Here is a 17,657-nt window from a genome sequence, read left to right on the forward strand (position 1 = left end):
CAATGAGAATACGAAGCGAAATATCATGTTGGTATGGTATGGTACGGAAGCAGGTTATCATTATCACCATATCCTTGTCCATATCCATTTCATGTTGGGATTAACCAACCATTTTCCTCCTTTCTTTCGTTCATTCATGTTATTTCCTCGCTCTCGCTCTAAATCCAACTACAAGATTGTTCAACAGCGGGGTTTGGTCATTGTCGTAAAACCTTCAGTCAAAAAAAGTACGCTGCACCCGTCACGGCATCAGGCCGATCGACGGCCCCAGCGCGTTGTCCCAGGCGTGCCAGTCAAAGTCGACTTGATCGTAGAGCATCTGCCCCGGCGCCTGTTCGGTCTGCTCGCCCTGCATGTCCTGTGGGATCGGCGGCGGGGGTGGCTGTTGTCCCTCCCCAGGCCGGGTCGGCTGCAGAGCCTGCTGGTGGGTCACGGCGTCGGTGTCGACGACGGAGATCTTTTCACCGCAGATGCACCGGCTCGACAGGACGGCATTGGACGGGAACAGCACGTGGTAGTCCATCCCGACCTGCTCCAGGGCCTTTCTGCGCGTGCGCACCAGCATGGTCCATGCGTCTCGTCCGGAGGGCGAGAGCTGGCGCCGCGGCGGGTCGCTCTGGCTGACGATGCCTTCGTCGACTTGGTAGAGTTCGAAGATGGCGTCGATCAGGCCCCGGGAAAGAGCCGCGTCGTCGCTGTACGGGTGCTGCAAGAGGTCCGCGAGAAGCAGCGAGACTGCTTGGAGAGGCTGGTACGTCCCCGGATACATCCAGTGGAAGGGGTCCGAGATGGGATCGTTGCAGACGCGGATAAACACTTGGATGAATGCTTGCGCATGTTTGACGGCACTGCAGACTGGTCAGCATGTTTGTGCTTACAGGAGGGCCGTCGTGGTTAGAATGCTTACTTTGTTCGGATGTTTTCGTCGGCCAACATTGCAGGGTCCCTGAATAGGGGATGGTATAGGACGCAATATGCCTTGTGGACCATTAGGTGCAAAAGAAGCGCAGACCAAGCGGTAAAGTCCACGGCCTCTTTGTCGCTCGGGTCTGGCCGAAGTGTCCAAACCCGGTCAAAATCCAGCATAGAGGAAGCTTGCTCAACGGCACGGGGTGTGCTGGATCTCGCGACTTTTGCCTCAGCAGTGGCCCTGGCCTTGAGCAAGGTGTCGACGGTGGCACTAGTGCGGTCGGCTATCATTCGAAGGCGACCTGCACAATCTGCCACCACTTCCGGCGACTGGAAGGCGTCTTCGAAATGGAGCACAAGGACTCTTCTGATCTCCCTGGTAATTTCGTAGCGGCGAGACGCTACTAGGTAACGAACGTCGACTACGTTGGGTCAGCAAGGCCATGATTCGACTGGGAAAGAATAGCTTACCATCCTGACGAGCACCCGGATCGTCATTGTGGACGTCGTATTGACATATAGCATCGGTGTTGGCCATTTTCTGATTGATGAAGAGAGGCGAGAGCCCCGACGAAGATGAAGACATGACATCCAGGTGGAGAATATACCACCAAAGCCTGCGTCTGGTCTCCAGCTCGGCCGGAGGTAGTCCCGATTCTGGGAGTTGGCGGTGCAAGCCCATACCTAGCGCAACACGAAACGAGGTAGCAATAAAGTCGGGAGCGTCCGAGAACTCTTCTTCTCTCACGAATTGGCTCTGTGCAATGATGTATGCTGCCAGGGAGTGGATGCTGGGCCGTCGAGGAAACCCGGTCAGGCTAGCTGAAGCCATGGCAATGAAGTACATGTCTCCAGGATTGAGATAGGTGGGCTCCCCAAAGATACGCTCAAGGCGAGCTGGCGAGGCCGAGAAGACTGCCGCAAACAGAATCGCAGATAAGAGAGACAGAAAGCCCGGCTTCTTGCGCATGAACACGCTCGGCTCAGCATTGTGCACGTTCGTGGGCGGCATGCCATCCCAGAACGTTGCGAAGTCCTCTGCAAAACCCTTCATGTGGAAGATGGGTGTCAGAGGGAAGACGGTTGAGAAGAAAAAGCCGCATAGCTTCTCACAGATTTCGCGACTGGGGAGTAGGGCCATGACACACGAGATGTTGTAGTTCCTTCCACAGAGCTTGCACTTGTTCGACGATGACTTGGTCCATTCGAAGCCGCAGTTGCGCGGTGGACGAAACTTCTGTCCGCTCCACTCGAGTCCTCCCTCCTGCATCCTGCCTGGGAATTTGGGGAAAGGGCTGGTCTCGTCGGCGAGTGTAGGCACTGTGTCGCGGTTGATCTGGACGACAGTCAGCAAAAGCACGGGTGACTATGAACAAAACAACAGATGAATGAAACGTGTCAGGAAGTTCAATTACCTCGGGAGGGATTGCATTTGCCCAGTAGGTTGAGCCAACGTAGGCCGAGCGGCCACCATCATAAACAGCAAGTTGCCCTCTCTCATGGTTATTTTGCCTGGACACAGGCTCTGCAGTCGCTGATCCGGGTTATTAATTTGGCTGATTGAGGAGTTTGAAGGTGGCAAGCGGCACTTACGCTCGGTCTGAGCTCCTGTCCCCCTCCCTTCCTCGGGTCTTGCATAGCTTGTCGATGATGATGGTGCAAACTGCGAAGTTGATGCGCTTTGCCAGGTAGATGATCGGGGTGCAGCGCTGACGCTGGCATTGGCACTGGCACTCTCGTCGTAGACACAGTCGGTACCACCAGCCAGACAGCGTCCACAAGTGGGATGCACCTGAAATGCATACATTAGTACCTCCTCTATCGGCTCGACGAACGAGTCCAGGATTCCATTTTGCTCTACCCGATCACACTTTAGCCTGCGTTTCCGACACGGAAGACACGAAGTGACTGGCCGTTGCCTTTTCTTTCCATCCATTGTGGTTGGAATGTTGTCCGCCTCGCTGTGGGAGAGAAGCTGAGCATATCATATGAATGCACGTCAAATGGTTTCCAGGACTTCATTTAAAAGCATTGGTGGTATTTCCTAGGACGCTACTACCAAGATACTAGCCTGCCGTCCAAGATCTTGACCCATGGGTTTGGTGCAATTTTTCCACAGGGCGGCAACCGGTCGGAGGTCGGGCATGCGTCGGCGGAGCGTTTTTAGTCTGAGAGCCCATCATCCACTCTTTAGGGCATCCCCAAAGCGAGAGAGTTGCAGCGCTTGGCCTGACGAGGCTCGGTCAAGCCATAGGCACTGTACCGTGAGAAGATCGACATTCTGGAGAGCAACATGTTTTCTTCCTCGCGCATCCAACGGGTGGTTTTGATAACTAGGGACACAGGTTGACCGGTTAGCGACATGAAGGAGCATCATTCCTCGATCGCCCTCTCAACGGATAGCATGGCCCCATCGATAATAGTTGACTCGAGCTCGCCGTCATAGTGACTGGGAGCAAATGACGTCTTGGGACAAGTGAGATCTTTGCAAACATCAATACGAGCTGAATGGAACCTTGAGTTGCGAGTTTTGTTTGCGAGACATTTTTTGGGATTTCGCATTGCTGGATTTATATTTCTCCGGAGCGGATAAACGTTGCGGCGCTTCATTCCGGCCAAAAGTCGCACCTCATTGTGATTGGCTCATGACCGAACCACCATGTTGCATGGTTTGCACTCCATCATCACTGTCGCCTGCGCAATTGCACCTTTCGATTCATTGAGTTGTTGTCCTCCGCCGACCGCATAGTCTAACCGCGAGGGCCGCCGTCATGGAGACACCGCACATGGCCCTACGAAATCTACCTCGGCGTGCGCCTCGCCTCGCCGCTTCACTTCGACAGGCGGACCGTTCAGCTGCCGTTCTAGCTTGCTCGCCGATGGCTGTATGGAGCCGACGACAGTTCGCTACAACGCCGAGTCTATCGTTTCCAGGCGGCCCTATGGGTATGGGCGGCTCCAGCTCCTCTCCCACATACTTCCAACGCCAGACGAGCCTACCCGCGAACACCATTATCCGATTCGTACCGCAGCAAACGGCATGGATTGTAGAGCGCATGGGCAAGTTTAATCGGATATTACAGCCTGGGCTGGCCATCCTCGTACCGATCATCGATGTATGCAATGTCTATGTTAGATGGAAAAGCAGGGGCTGACACGTGAGGAAAGCGCATTGCTTATGTCCAGTCGCTGAAAGAAGCGGCCATCGAGATCCCAAGTCAGAGTGCCATTACTGCAGACAACGTCACGTTGGAGCTGGATGGCGTCCTTTACACAAGAGTGTTTGACGCTTACAAAGCGAGGTAAGCGTGGACAAAGATCAAAGCCTGAGTGGACTTTCGCTAAAGGATGATCTAGCTACGGCGTAGAAGATGCGGAATATGCCATCTCGCAGCTGGCGCAGACGACTATGAGGTCCGAAATCGGTCAACTCACATTGGACCATGTTCTCAAGGAAAGAGCGAATCTCAATGCAAACATTACACAGGCGATCAACGAAGCCGCCCAAGAGTGGGGTGTGATATGTTTGAGATACGAGATCAGGGACATCCATGCCCCGGAGGGAGTCGTGGCCGCCATGCACAGGCAAGTCACGGCGGAACGATCAAAACGTGCTGAAATATTGGACTCCGAAGGTCAGCGGCAGAGTGCAATCAATATCGCCGAGGGTCGTAAACAGTCCGTTATCTTGGCCTCTGAGGCTTTGAAGGCCGAGCAGATCAACATGGCATCTGGTGAGGCCGAGGCTATATTGCTCAAAGCAGAGGCAACTGCTCGGGGTATTGATGCCGTTGCGGACGCCATCAAACGAGGAGAAGCCAATGCCCAAGGAGCTGTGAGCTTGAGCGTTGCGGAAAAATATGTCGAAGCCTTCGGCAACCTGGCCAAAGAAGGAACTGCCGTTGTTGTTCCGGGTAACGTTGGAGACATTGGTCAGATGATTGCTACCGCCATGGCCGTGTATGGGAAAGTGAACGAGAATCAAACCAAGAATCTAGCAGCCAAGGTTGTCAGCTCACCACTGGAGAAAGACGAGTCCAAATCGAAGGATGTTGGTGCAAGGGTGATTGAGGCAGCCCAGCACGGAGACGCAAAAGATGTTGCGCAGACAGTCCTCGAGGGATTTGAGCAGACCCGGGAAGCAAGGAGGTAGGCGGACTTCTCAATGGCACAACAATGGGACATTATCATATGGGCAAAAAGCAAACCGTCGACTCCTTCATGACGCAGCGACGGCGCTCCTGCGTGTATTACTGGAAATGGGCTGAAAGGGAAAAAGTCGATAGCTATGTACTAATATACCAGAGTGCTCCATGACTTTCGAGGAGACAGCACAGACGAAAAATGCCATAGAATATCTATATCTCCGCCTCTCGATCTAAGCTTCATGGGCGTTCAGCCTCATTGGTCAAGCCTTGCCCCCTAGGTAAATTGAAGCCTGTCATAATGTGCCAGACTGCGGACTGCGGACTGCGGACTACAGACTCGCGAAACTACATTTCAACGAAACCAGAATTTCTGCTCCCTGCGTCAACCTTTCCTCACTGTCAACTTGACCCCCATCTTCCTCCTGCGACATACCCTAGTTTGATCTCCTCTCAGAATGTGCTCCAGGCGGCTGCAGAGATAGATCCGCAATGCACCTCATCAAGCCGATCTGGCTCACCCATGGAGGTTCGACATTTCCCGCAACAAACCCCTTTGGACGCGTCGCAAACCGCGTAGACTGTGTCGCATTTACATTTCCAATCCGTTGAGGGGCTAACTGTGCGTCATGAATAGGCGAAAAGAAAGATTTCGAGGTCTACAGCTGCCATGTCTCCCCAGACGGCAAGCGCCTGGTCACCGCAGCCGGCGGTACGTCAACATTGATATTCCATGACAAAATACTTGTTCGCTGATTGAATTTGAAGATGGCTACGTGCGAATCTGGTCGACCGAGGCGATCTACAATGCCACAAATGCCAAATACGACAAGCCCAAGCAGTTGGCGTCCATGAGTTATCATTCGGGCACCATTCACACAGTGCGCTTCTCACCTGGCGGAAAATTTCTGGCTTCAGGGGCGGATGACAAGATTGTCTGCGTATACACCCTCGATCCGAGTCCTCCAACCCATGCCACTTTCGGTGCGTTGAGTAGTGATGGTCTGGACCAGATAGGCAGATACTGAGATTGAGACAGGTTCAAACGAGGCCCCTCCGGTTGAGAACTGGCGCATTTTTCGGAGACTGATCGGACACGATAACGATGTACAAGATTTAGGCTGGTCATATGACGGGACAATTCTGGTATCGGTGGGCTTGGATTCAAAGGTCGTGGTGTGGTCAGGCTTCACGTTCGAAAAGTTGAAGACACTCTCGAATCATGCCAGCCACGTCAAAGGTATCACTTTCGATCCGGCTAATAAGTACTTCGCAACCGCAAGCGATGATCGAACAATTCGGGTATTCAGGTTCACCTCCCCCACGCAGAATTACACGACGCACGATGCAGTGAACAACTTCACCCTCGAAACGACCATCAGCCAGCCGTTTGTGAATTCGCCCCTGACGACGTACTTCCGCAGGTGCTCCTGGGCTCCTGATGGAATGCACATCGCGGCAGCCAATGCAGTCAACGGCCCCGTCAGCGCGATCGCCATCATCAACCGCGGTACGTGGGACGGAGACACCACCTTGATCGGACATGAAGGGCCAGTGGAGGTATGTGCGTTTTCTCCGAGGCTCTATGGACCAGAGCCCCCAGGCAAGAGTGCACTGGAAGATCATCCTACTCCTCACACGACGGTGATTGCATGTGGAGGGGCAGATAAATGCCTGAGTATCTGGACGACGAGCAGTCCACGGCCCATTGTGGTCCAGCAGGACGTGGCTGGCAAACCAATCTCAGATATCGCTTGGAGCCCAGATGGTCAAACACTGTTCGCCACTGCACTAGACGGCACCATTCTGACAGTCATGTTCGAAGCGGGAGAGTTGGGCTACGCAAGACCCATCGAAGAAAACGACAGGTCGCTCTCCAAGTACGGCACATCAAGAAAGGGGATCGGATTCCCTGAAAGCACCGACGCGCTATTGCTGGAAGAAATGAGCAAGGCCGGTGAGCTTAAGGGTGTGGAAGGGCGCATGGGCGCGTTGATGGGTGACCTGCACTCCTCACTACCAGCAACAGCAGAAAAGCCGTCCGCCATTACGAATGGTACAACCACGAATACCGCCAATCTCGCAAATGGCACCTCGGAAACGACGATCAATGGACAAGCCGCAGCGAAGGCACAAGACGACCAAAATCAGGCCAAACTCGAGAGACTCAAGAATCGAGTCGAGATCACTAAGGATGGTAAGAAGAGAATAAGGCCTCTGTTGGTATCTGGTGCCGGCGGGACGGAATCTTCACTGCCACAAACGAAGCTGGTCAGTGCCAACGCCAATGTTCAGACGGTTGATGCCCCCCAGTCCGTGCTGGACCTTTCAAAACCCTTCGACGGGCTTCCAAAAGGTGGCTTGGCGGCATTGCTACTTGGAAACAAAAGGAAATACGCACAGATCGAGGGGGAAGAAGAAGGCACTACGGAGAAACGAGTGGTGGCAGCAAGCCAGAAGGGGGCTACACCCATTCTCGTTAACGGCGCGGATGGCCTATTACCCGCACAACCTCAGCCAGCAGCGAGCGGCCAACAGGTGACTCCAGATTTCATCCGGCCAGCTGTTATCAACCAGGCGCTGAGCCTCAGTCAACTTCGCCTTGCTGTTCCCAAAGTGCGAGCGCATATCGTACAGGGCATTGATTCTACAGGCAAACCAGGCGACATATCTGGCGATACGGCCAGCAGGTCCAGAGCTGAATTTGTCTTCGAGGCCAGGAATCCCTCGGGGCAGTCCTTGACCCCGAGAGCACAGGATCGTGAACCCTGTCGGATCACCCTGACGAGGAAGGATCAGCCTCTGTGGCAGGATTTTCTTCCTCGTCCGGTTCTTTTGGTTACAGGGACCAAATCGTTCTGGGCGGCAGCAGATGAGACGGGATCCATATACCTGTGGACGCCACACGGCCGACGGCTCAACAGTGCTCTGGTCATGGAAGCTCAACCAGTGATTCTTGCGTCCTACGATTCTTGGCTGATGTGCATCACTGCGGTTGGTGTTTGCTATGTCTGGAATGTCAAAACTATGTCATCCCCACATCCGCCCGTGTCGCTAGCCCCTGTCCTTGACGCGGCTGTCCATTCACTGGCTGCTCACCCTACAGGTGCGCCTGCCATTACACAAGCTCGCTTGAATTCCGAAGGTAGGATTATCGTCAGCTTGTCGAATGGTGACGGGTACGCGTATTCGCCTCAGATGTACTGTTGGCAACGACTGTCCGAGGTTTGGTGGGCGGTGGGCAGTCAATACTGGAATACGACCGATTCTTCGGTGGGCAACATCCAGTCTTCGAAGGCAAAGACCGACTTCGAAAAATCCGTGGATGTGTCTTCGGGCATCGTGCCTTGGCTGGAGAGAAACACGACGTCGGAGACATTGCTGAGGGGCCGAGCATATTTCTTGCAGCGCCTTGTCAAGGTACTATTGTCACGGGAAGGGTATGAAAGTTTCGAATCTGGCGTCTCGATCGCCCATCTGGAAAACCGCATCGCTGCAGCGCTCATGCTGGGTGCAAAGGACGAGTTCCGGATATACCTGCTTATGTACGCAAAACGACTGGGCGCCGAAGGTCTGAGGCTGAAGGTTGAGGAACTTCTAAGGACACTCATCGGCGGTATCGTGGAACCGTCAAGTCAGGATGGTGAGAGTGTTGCGGCGACCATGAATGCCGTGGAAGGTCGTAACTGGCAAGAAGATTCCAAGACGATATGCGGATGGCCCCGGGAAGAGCTTTTGAAGGACGTTGTCTTGCTACTTGGTAAGTGTCTTCTCACCATTGTTCAAGATATGCAGTGACTAATTCCTCGAACAGGGAAACATCGGGATTTGCAGCGAATCACTGTACCTTACGCGAAAATGTTACATATCGTGGACGACATGGTGGAGGATCAAGATCAAATGGCCTTGTAAGCTTGCTCTGTGAAGGGGAGGCGTCTGGACTGGTTGGAAATCGTTAGCGACTTGAAGGCAAAGGGCGAGTCGCGCTCAGATACGAGGAATGGACCAGGATCCATTCCACGGTGAAAGAATTAATGACTAGGGCTGGCGTGACCTCTGCGATCTGAAAAGCTGGTGATGGAAAAACTGAACTTCACTTGACTACGTGCCAATCTCCTCAAAATCCAACTATTCTGCTTCAACTCTGACTCTGCCATTGCCTCAATACTCACTCATCATGGACCCATCCTACCTCGCGACGCCGCCTGAACAGCGACTCAAATCCCTCAGCTTGCCCTCGTCTGTAACGGCCGTCAATTCGACCTCCAGTGCCGCGAGTTCCAGTTCCTCCTCACGCGCGATCACCTCCACACGCTGCGCCGCTGAAGAGTCCTCACTGAGCAAACCCTCCTCTCCCTTGTCTCTCCGAAAGACCTACAAGAGTCAACAGAATCCGGCCCCTTACAACCGATTCTACGGTCGCCTACGCCGATCAAACAGGAGCATCTGGCGCTGGATCCTTGTTTTCCTTGCCTTCTTGCTTTCCACCCAGTTGTACCTCAGCATCCGATCCTCCCGCAACGAGCTCCTCTCTCTCTTACCCGAGGAATGGGGCCGGGGATCTCACCTGCTGGGCGCAATAAAGACTAAATACAGAGCTCGGAGATGGCTGAAGGACAATTCATACCCGAACGACCTGCGGACGAAGAGTCCAAAGGCCGCGTTGATCAGTCTTGTGAGGAACGAAGAGCTCGACGGGATACTGCAGAGCATGCGTCAATTGGAGTTCCACTGGAACCGGCGGTATCAGTATCCGTGGATCTTCTTTAACGAGAAGCCATTTTCGGAAGAATTCAAGGTACGCACAGCTCCTGCTCTCTGGCACTCGGGTATGGGTGGGAACTCCTTGTGCTGAACGAGGTGGGATTCTGATGTCTAAGAGAGAGCTGACGGCTCGTGGTTACACCTGCTGGAAAAACAGGCCGCGACCTCGAATGCAACATCGGCGCGGACAGAGTATCACCTCGTCCCTCATGCGCACTGGGCCACGCCGTCGCATATCAACCAAACCCTCTACCACAACTCGCTCGACTACCTCTCCTTGACATCGGTCGGCAAGGGTCACTTGCTCAGCTACCACGCCATGATCCGGTGGCAATCGGGTCTCTTCTACCTGCACCCGGCTCTGGGCGGGTACGAATACTACTGGCGCGTGGAGCCGGACGTGCATTTCTTCTGCGACATCCCGTACGACCCGTTCCGGTTCATGAAGGCGACGGGGACGGTGTACGGCTTCAACATGGCCATCCTGGACGACGCGCGGAGCTTCGCCTCCCTGTGGTCCACGACCCGCGACTTCATCACCGCGCACCCGGACCTGGTCCACCCGGCCGCCAGCCTCGACTGGCTCCTCGACCCGCAGACGGGCCTGTCGTACAACAACTGCCAATTCTTCTCAAACTTCGAGATCGGCTCGCTCGCCTTCTTCCGCGAGAACGAGGGCAACCGGAAGTACTTCGACTGGCTCGACGAGAAGGGCGGCTTCTACTACAGCCGCTGGGGCGACGCGCCCGTGCACACGCTCAGCGTGTCCATGTTCCTCCCGCCAGAGAAGGTGTGGTGGTTCAGAGACATCGGCTACCAGCACGACATCGCGCGACACTGTCCGCCACAGGGGCGGCGGAGTGGGAGCGCAAGCCTCACCACCACCGGCACCGGCACCGGCGTACGCACCGGCATCAGCGCCGCTGAGACTGCCAGCACCAGCACCACCAGGGAAGAAGAGTCCCAATCCCGATTCTGGCTCCCCGACGCGGACACCCGACAGTGCACATGCGACCCGACGCCGCTGGACGAGAACTTCTACAAGCTCGTCCCCATGGAGTCGCCGCAGCTCAAACCGGCCGACACGTGCATCCGGCTGTGGCTGGGCGGGGACTGGCTGGGGAAGAAAGCCGGCTGGAGCCAGGAGACGGAGAGGATGTTGGGTGGTGACGGATACGGTGGGTACGTGCTGGATGGCATGTGATGGAATGAGCTGAAGGCGAATCCCCCACGGGTGAAAGCTACCTGTACATGGCTACTCTAGTCGCTCAAACCCAGGGAACCGGGGGAGACAAATTGATTTAGGACACTCGCAGTACCTGAGTAAGAAGCTGGAAGACGGAGAAAGTCATGGCTGACGCAGAAAACATGGCGGCCCGATATCTCTTGCAGCGAGCCTAAAAACATAGAGCTCCACAAGAACGTCCTACAAGAAAGGGAAGACGCGGTTTCGAGACATCATCCAAGCGAACATGCGCATTGGGAGGTCGGGGAGAGAAAAATCACGAGGCATCAAACGAACCGGGGATTACAAATTCTGAAAACTACTTTTCAATCATTCGATCAGTGCTTGTCAGATGAAAGGGCATCATTATGCAGCCTCTGGCTTGAGCAAGTAACTCTCGCCGTCTTCTCTCGAGATCAGGGAATGGGGGCATTCGTAAGATATCTAGAAACGCTTGAAAGGACGCCAAAGTTGACTCTGGGATGATGCGTTTCTCCCTTGCACGGAGATCTGTCATCGGAGGGAGACGCTCGTTGGAAGAGAGACGAAAACTGCACGAGCCTGTAGATCTGAGGCTGCGACGCTGAGTTGACTCTGGCTCAGATCTAACAGTGCATAATCGCGGAGTAAGCGTGAAAATCGGCGTCTGCAGTCCTCTCATGCCTTTGCGGCACCGGCCTTGATAAGAATGATGTCGCCATCCTCCACAACTGGGCGCAGAAATCGTTAGCCGTGAAAATCCAATACTATTCACCAGGCATCGAGAGCCATCAGACAACTTACCATAGTCTTTACCCTTCGTCATGACTTTGCCTGCTGCCTTCACCGCATTTTCGTCACCATATTCTCTCAAAGTCTCATAATTATACACGATACACTGAATAAACGTCTTCTCGAAATCCGTGTGGATCACGCCTGCGGCCTGCGGTGCCTTGGTGCCTTTCCTAATCGTCCACTGCCTTACCTCATCAGCACCGGTGGTGAAAAAGCTCGCGAGATTGAGTGCTTGTCTCATCGTCACGATAACTTTTGGCAGGGCAGATTTGGTGTTGAGATTTTTGCATTCTTCGGCAGCTTCGGCGTCGGACATGACAGCCAGACGTTCTTCGAACGAGACGGAAATGGGTATGACAGGGTCGCCTGAAGAGTTGGTTTTGATCCATTCCATCACTTTAGGAAGGTGCTTGTTCTTTTGACGGAGGTAGTCTTTTTCGGAGAGGTTGATGAGATAGACCACCGGCTTGGCTGTGAGAAGAAATAGAGGGTTTATAACTTCGATCTGTTGCCATCTTATTAGCATGCAAAGAGCATAAACAGCAGTGGTATAGAGCAAATTGATCCAGAGAAAATGTTGTTTCAGGGTTGGACTTCCTCTCATAACAGCCTCTAAACGTGAGATTTTGGGTGAGACTGCTGTCGACGAGCTGGGATTATGTCGAGCTTATAGCTCTTGTTCATCATGAAAAGATACAGTGCACAGGGATGAAAATGGCGATAACTTACCTCCTTAGGGCCCCAATCGCCCTTCCTCACATCCTTGCCGTCTTTCAGCCACTGCAGGATTTTGTCAACTGTGGCTTCCTCTTCTTTCAACTTCTTCATTTCGAGACTTTGACCACCTCTCCTTGTCTGTTTGGAGAGGTTTTCCTTGGCCTTCTCCACAAACTCGATATCCTTTAGCCGCAGCTCCTCAGAGATGATATCCAAATCTCTCGTGGGATTGACGTCGCCCTCCACGTGAATGATCTCTGCATCGTCGAAACATCGTACGACTTGGAAGATGGCATCAACAGCTCGGATGTGCGACAGGAAAGAGTTGCCCAGACCGGCGCCGGTCGAAGATCCTCGAGTGAGACCAGCGATATCGTACACCGTCAGGTTAGCAGGGACCTGAGATTTGGGTTTGTAGTGTTCGCACAGCCACTCGTATCGTGCATCGGGGACAATAACTCGGGCCTCTTCAGGCTCAATAGTCGCATAAGGGAAATTGGCGGGGTTGCCTAGTGAGCATTTTGTGATGGCTTGGAAAAGTGTCGATTTGCCGACATTAGCAAGGCCAACCTAGAGCAAAGACAGTCAGTCACCGATGTGATTAGGGAAAGTCGAAACATGTTAAGTGGGATTTGCCTACATACGATGCCGCTCTTCAAGTTGTTCCCGGGCCTGCCTAGCAGGATCTTCTTTTCTTCCACAATCTTTTTGGGAGGCATTCTCTTCTTGGCGTAATTGCGTATTTGTAAGACCTGGATTACAGGGAGAGAGGTTGTCTTGCGGAGAATGGGTTGCGAGCTAGGCTCAAGTGCAGAACCGGCTGCAAGGATTGAAATGCGCAGTGGAGAAGCGAAAGGGGATATGAAGCAGGTAAGGGAGACCGTGGTGAAGAAATCAGGACTTCAGAGACTCGAGGGCTGATTTGCGCTCGAGATCCCTACAAGAAGCAGCTTGTTAATGGGTATATCAAGAAGACTGACTTGGGCTGGCTCGACATTTTTTTTCTAAGTTGAGGCTGCGGTCGCTCCACTCACGTGGCAGGCAGGATTTTCACGTGATGCCAAGACTTGTAATGACGCCGAGTGACTTCAACCCTCCACCAAATATATCAGTTGCTGGGATCTCGCCGTACCTACCTGCCTTACCATCTCAGCCTCGCCTTTCAGCCTTGCACAAGACCCTCTGTCTCAACAAAGATCGATCCTCTAGAGTTGCATAGTCCATGCCCTATATCCACCTCCCAACCCGCTCTGAGTTCTGGCTACTGTTATCTCCTCGAACTGCCCGACAAAGTTATGGTCGGGACGAATTTGCACCGACCGATGCTCAAACAGGCTTCGAGCGGACTTTGCTGGGGTTTAAATCCGACCCACTCTGCCACACTGGCACGACAACAGCGGCATTGGTGGCTCAATCTCCAAAGTCTTGACATTCTCTTCGTTAACCGATTACGCAGGGTTTGCCCTTGCAAGGTTTAGCGTCGAGCATGCCGTGCACCATTTCCAGAACCTAGAGAGCCCCTTCTCATACTCTTCCCAGCCAGTGCCCAGGAACCTAGCCATGTCTTCGATGCCAGAGCTTGGACTGGAGGGTCTTCGTGACGTTCATACAGTAGCACCGGGATTAACTGGTTTCCCTTTCTGAACGAAAATGGCGCCAGCGATTGATATAAAACTTGAAGGTGGGTGGGCAGCTCAGCTCGGAATCTGCTCTCAATAGCGAGTACCATTGCAATTTGTCTGACCCTAACCCCCATCTCTGTTTGGATATTCTTCTTTGATATTTCCATCGTCAAAATGGGCTTTCTATACTCTCAGCTGTTCATCAAACCAGCTTATCCGAAGAGATCCTTCGCTGGAGAAACCGTCATTGTGACTGGAAGCAACACTGGCCTGGGAAAGGAAGCAGCCCGACATATCGCTCGCCTGGGCGCCTCGAAACTGATTCTCGCTGTGCGAAACACCAAGGCTGGAGAAGCGGCCAAAAAGGACATCGAAAAGACCACAAAATGCAGCTCCGACGTGATTGAGGTGTGGGAACTCGACCTCGCCTCGTATGGCTCCGTCAAGGCATTCGCCGAACGCGCCTCCAAGCTTTCCCGGATTGACGTTCTGCTCGAGAATGCTGGCATCGCCACCCACAACTACAATCAAGCCGAGGGACACGAACGCACCATCACAGTCAACGTCATCAGCACATTCCTCCTGGCCTTGCTGTTGCTGCCGAAACTGAAGTCCACGGCCAAAGAATTCAAGACCAATCCGCGCCTCATCATCGTGTCCAGCGAAGTGCACGGCTGGAGCAAGTTCGAAGAATGGAAAGAGCCGCATATCTTTGAGACACTCGACGCCGAGAAGACGGCCAAGATGAAGGAACGATACCAGACCAGCAAACTGCTGGAAGTGCTCACCGTCCGCCAGATCGCGCCTAAACTGGTCGGGTCGGGGGTTATCTTGAATTGTCTCAATCCCGGCCTATGCCATTCGGAGCTCGCCCGTGAGGGTTCGTTCGTCTTGGAGGTGTTGAAGTTCTTCCTTGCTCGCTCTACAGAGGTGGGCAGTCGGACACTGGTGGCTGCTGCCGAGGCTGGCATGGAGTCGCATGGCAAGTACATGTCGGATGCCAAGGTTAATGAAGGCCAGCTCTCGGCCTTTGTGAGGAGCGAGGACGGCGGCGCCGCTGGCAAGAAGGTATGGGTTGAACTGAGTGATATCTTGGAGAAGATCCAGCCTGGGGTTACGCAGAATGTCTGATGATGCTCTCGGGGTTATGTCACCCAGTGAATTGTAGTGCTACGCCTCTGAGTTCCGGATTATCTAGATGGCTTGATATGAATGCTCATTTTCTCTGCTCTGGCAAAATTGTTTGTGCCGTTACCTTGATGACTTCCGCACGAGATGCGTTTTGGTCTTTCTCCCACCCCACTCCATAATCGCAACGGTCTAAACCATAGCTTGTTCTACTCGAGAATATACACTGCCTCTGGGCAGAAAACGAGCACTTGTGATCTATGGCGCAAATGCCGACTGAATTGCGCCACTCGGTCTTTGCTTGGATAGACATCTGCCGCGAGGAAAGGGGGGACCGCTTACTGCAAACCTCCTAGTGGCACAGCATCATGTCCGGCCTGCGATGTGAGGCGGAGCAACCCATTTCCACTGTGTGCTTGTTCACATATACCGTCCAAAGAGGGTCAGCGCCTTTGTCATCGTATCAATTGGATTTGAACAGGGTTGAGATTGAGGCTGAGAGGGATCGGCGCATTGTCTCCGATTTCGTTGACTTTCAATAGGAGATGATGTGACTGTGGCCGCATTCGAGTGGTGGCGGTGAGACTGCGCCTGTTCCACCATTTCTGACGAGGGCGCTGGGGTCGTTGCTATTCTGTTGCTATTCTTTGAGGATCTTCCCCGACTTGTAGTGAGAGAAGCCATTCAACTTCTTCTTTCAGCCGATATCCATCTCTTCCCCGTCCCCAAGATCTTCCTCGTCGCTCTCACGATCAAGTTCTGCCTCTGTCTTCTCCCACTTTTTCATCGCTGCATCTCCATCTTTTCCTCGCCTTTTGGCTTCAAAATACGCTTCTCTCTTCTTCACCGCCAATTCATCCCGCTTGCCCATCCTCGTAAGCTTCCTTTCCCTTCGTTTTTCTTCCAGGTCGTGCAGGACGGCGAGTTGCTGCTTCAATTTGGAGACTTCTTCTTCGAGTCTTTCTGCTTTCGATATCTCGGCGGTATCTGCCGGAAGCGAGACTTGGGTAGCGCTGTTCCCCATTGACAAAGAGCGGATGGCTGCATCTAGCATGGATTGTGGGAGTCCGGGACCGGTGACAGCTTGTTCGAATTCATCATGTTCGGATAGGCTTCTTTGGGCAGTGATCGTGACATGGAGGCCATATTTCGCAGGGACGCCGCAGGTACCGTTGTCCTTCATCGAGGTGAACTCAAGATTGGGCTTCACAACGCTTGAGATCGTATACCCGGATCTTTTCACATTCAGAAACCCTTCAGGCTTGAGCATCTCAATATTGGTGATTGGTTGACCGAAATTCGTGAGCTCTTGTAGAATTCGACGCTTAGCAACATCCCACCGGATGACGGTCCCGTTGGCATGGCCAGAGAGGAGGGATGTCCCGTCATAGGATAGTGTGACACAATTCGCTGTTCCAACATCGGCGGATGGGGTCTTCCAACTGTCTTTGTCCACAAGCTGTATGGCTGCTGTAATCGAAGGGCTAGACAATGAAATATTGGTGGTGGGGACCTTTTGAAAGATGTCATAGGATTGGATCCTTCCATTCTCGCATCCGAAATATATGGCTCTGTCCGCCGGGTCAAGCGTGATGGAAACGGCGTAGGAGGGTAGCAATAGAGTCCGCAACGCTTGACATGATTGGATATGCCAGATGTGGCAAGTCCCATCGTTGGAAGCTGAAACTGCAAAATTCGTGGTGATGCTAGAGTGGCCACAGATCAATGCACTGATGGCGGTTCGGTGACTGGAAAATGTCTCGATAGGAGCATTTGACGCACCGTCATCTTCATAGCTATCTGATGATTGCGCGAAGGAGACTAGTTTAGCTAGCGACCAAACGTGAATACTCGAGTCAGCAGCGCCAGAAAGGATGTATTCGTTCCGAGGGGTGATGCAAAGACACGAGACCGCCTGAAGATGAGAGGCCGCCGAGTTTGTCACTCTGCCTGTTGCAACTTCCCATAGAATCAATCTCCCTCCTTCGGTCCCTAGAACCAAGATTTCTGCCTCGCGGGCATAGGCGAGGCTGGATACCCGCTCAGGGAACGGGACAGTGGCTTCTTGATTGGCTCTTTCTCGACTATAGACGTTCACAACTGCTTTGTCTGCCTGAGCCGCGAAGATGTGCGAGTCACTGATTGCCACACAGCCTGGTTGACTGGAACTCTTCTTGAAGCCATGCCGCAACACGCGTTGAGGTTGAAACTCATGAAGGAAAATGCCTACATCTTTCAAGGCGGCGCTGGCATGTGCTACGGCTTTATTCGCGGTCAATGTCGCTGCAATAAAGCTTTCTGTGAGCATTTCTCAAGGTTGGCGTCGATTCGAATGCATTGTGGTAGTTTCACTGGTGGTCGGCAGACAGAAAC

At 53.3% G+C, this 17,657-nt stretch overlaps 7 protein-coding genes across 12 annotated transcripts; 4 read left to right on the forward strand and 3 right to left on the reverse strand.

Annotated features, from left to right (window-relative positions):
• Positions 1 to 9: 9 nt before the first annotated feature.
• On the reverse strand, positions 10 to 3,448 carry PV07_03263. Of its 6 annotated transcripts, XM_016389961.1 has the most exons (6): positions 2,771 to 3,448; positions 2,503 to 2,701; positions 2,325 to 2,443; positions 1,381 to 2,245; positions 908 to 1,331; positions 10 to 848 (listed from the first exon to the last, which is right to left on the reverse strand). In XM_016389961.1, the coding sequence occupies exons 1-6, from the start codon at positions 2,843 to 2,845 to the stop codon at positions 242 to 244; spliced, it is 2,289 nt and encodes a 762-aa protein (XP_016251863.1). In that variant the 5' UTR covers positions 2,846 to 3,448; the 3' UTR covers positions 10 to 241. The 6 variants fall into 6 exon arrangements, with proteins under 6 accessions (XP_016251863.1, XP_016251867.1, XP_016251862.1 ...); XM_016389965.1 differs by having other exon boundaries at positions 2,325 to 2,701; XM_016389960.1 differs by having other exon boundaries at positions 2,503 to 3,448.
• A 129-nt stretch (positions 3,449 to 3,577) lies between these two features.
• On the forward strand, positions 3,578 to 5,328 carry PV07_03264 (uncharacterized protein). The gene is made up of 3 exons (XM_016389966.1): positions 3,578 to 4,025; positions 4,078 to 4,211; positions 4,267 to 5,328. Exons 1-3 carry the CDS (start codon positions 3,681 to 3,683, stop codon positions 5,060 to 5,062), a joined length of 1,275 nt encoding a protein of 424 aa, XP_016251868.1. The 5' UTR covers positions 3,578 to 3,680; the 3' UTR covers positions 5,063 to 5,328.
• A 218-nt stretch (positions 5,329 to 5,546) lies between these two features.
• PV07_03265 (protein hir1) lies at positions 5,547 to 8,966 on the forward strand (the record flags this gene model as incomplete). Its single annotated transcript, XM_016389967.1, has 5 exons — positions 5,547 to 5,583; positions 5,692 to 5,766; positions 5,823 to 6,038; positions 6,094 to 8,814; positions 8,869 to 8,966. 5 exons carry the CDS (start codon positions 5,547 to 5,549, stop codon positions 8,964 to 8,966), a joined length of 3,147 nt encoding a protein of 1,048 aa, XP_016251869.1.
• A 265-nt stretch (positions 8,967 to 9,231) lies between these two features.
• PV07_03266 (uncharacterized protein) lies at positions 9,232 to 11,392 on the forward strand (the record flags this gene model as incomplete). Its single annotated transcript, XM_016389968.1, has 2 exons — positions 9,232 to 9,852; positions 9,976 to 11,392. 2 exons carry the CDS (start codon positions 9,232 to 9,234, stop codon positions 11,020 to 11,022), a joined length of 1,668 nt encoding a protein of 555 aa, XP_016251870.1. The 3' UTR covers positions 11,023 to 11,392.
• Positions 11,325 to 13,520, reverse strand: PV07_03267 (GTP-binding protein YchF). The gene is made up of 4 exons (XM_016389969.1): positions 13,179 to 13,520; positions 12,547 to 13,104; positions 11,827 to 12,322; positions 11,325 to 11,753 (listed from the first exon to the last, which is right to left on the reverse strand). The coding sequence occupies exons 1-4, from the start codon at positions 13,251 to 13,253 to the stop codon at positions 11,701 to 11,703; spliced, it is 1,182 nt and encodes a 393-aa protein (XP_016251871.1). The 5' UTR covers positions 13,254 to 13,520; the 3' UTR covers positions 11,325 to 11,700.
• A 177-nt stretch (positions 13,521 to 13,697) lies between these two features.
• PV07_03268 (uncharacterized protein) lies at positions 13,698 to 15,369 on the forward strand. The gene has a single exon (XM_016389970.1). The coding sequence runs from the start codon at positions 14,331 to 14,333 to the stop codon at positions 15,285 to 15,287; it is 957 nt and encodes a 318-aa protein (XP_016251872.1). The 5' UTR covers positions 13,698 to 14,330; the 3' UTR covers positions 15,288 to 15,369.
• On the reverse strand, positions 15,253 to 17,637 carry PV07_03269 (uncharacterized protein). Its single transcript, XM_016389971.1, has one exon. It carries the CDS (start codon positions 17,590 to 17,592, stop codon positions 15,982 to 15,984), a length of 1,611 nt encoding a protein of 536 aa, XP_016251873.1. The 5' UTR covers positions 17,593 to 17,637; the 3' UTR covers positions 15,253 to 15,981.
• Between the last annotated feature and the right edge of the window lie 20 nt (positions 17,638 to 17,657).

Source organism: Cladophialophora immunda (genome assembly GCF_000835495.1).
Source record: "Cladophialophora immunda strain CBS 83496 unplaced genomic scaffold supercont1.2, whole genome shotgun sequence".
In the NCBI taxonomy this organism is placed as follows: domain Eukaryota; kingdom Fungi; phylum Ascomycota; class Eurotiomycetes; order Chaetothyriales; family Herpotrichiellaceae; genus Cladophialophora; species Cladophialophora immunda.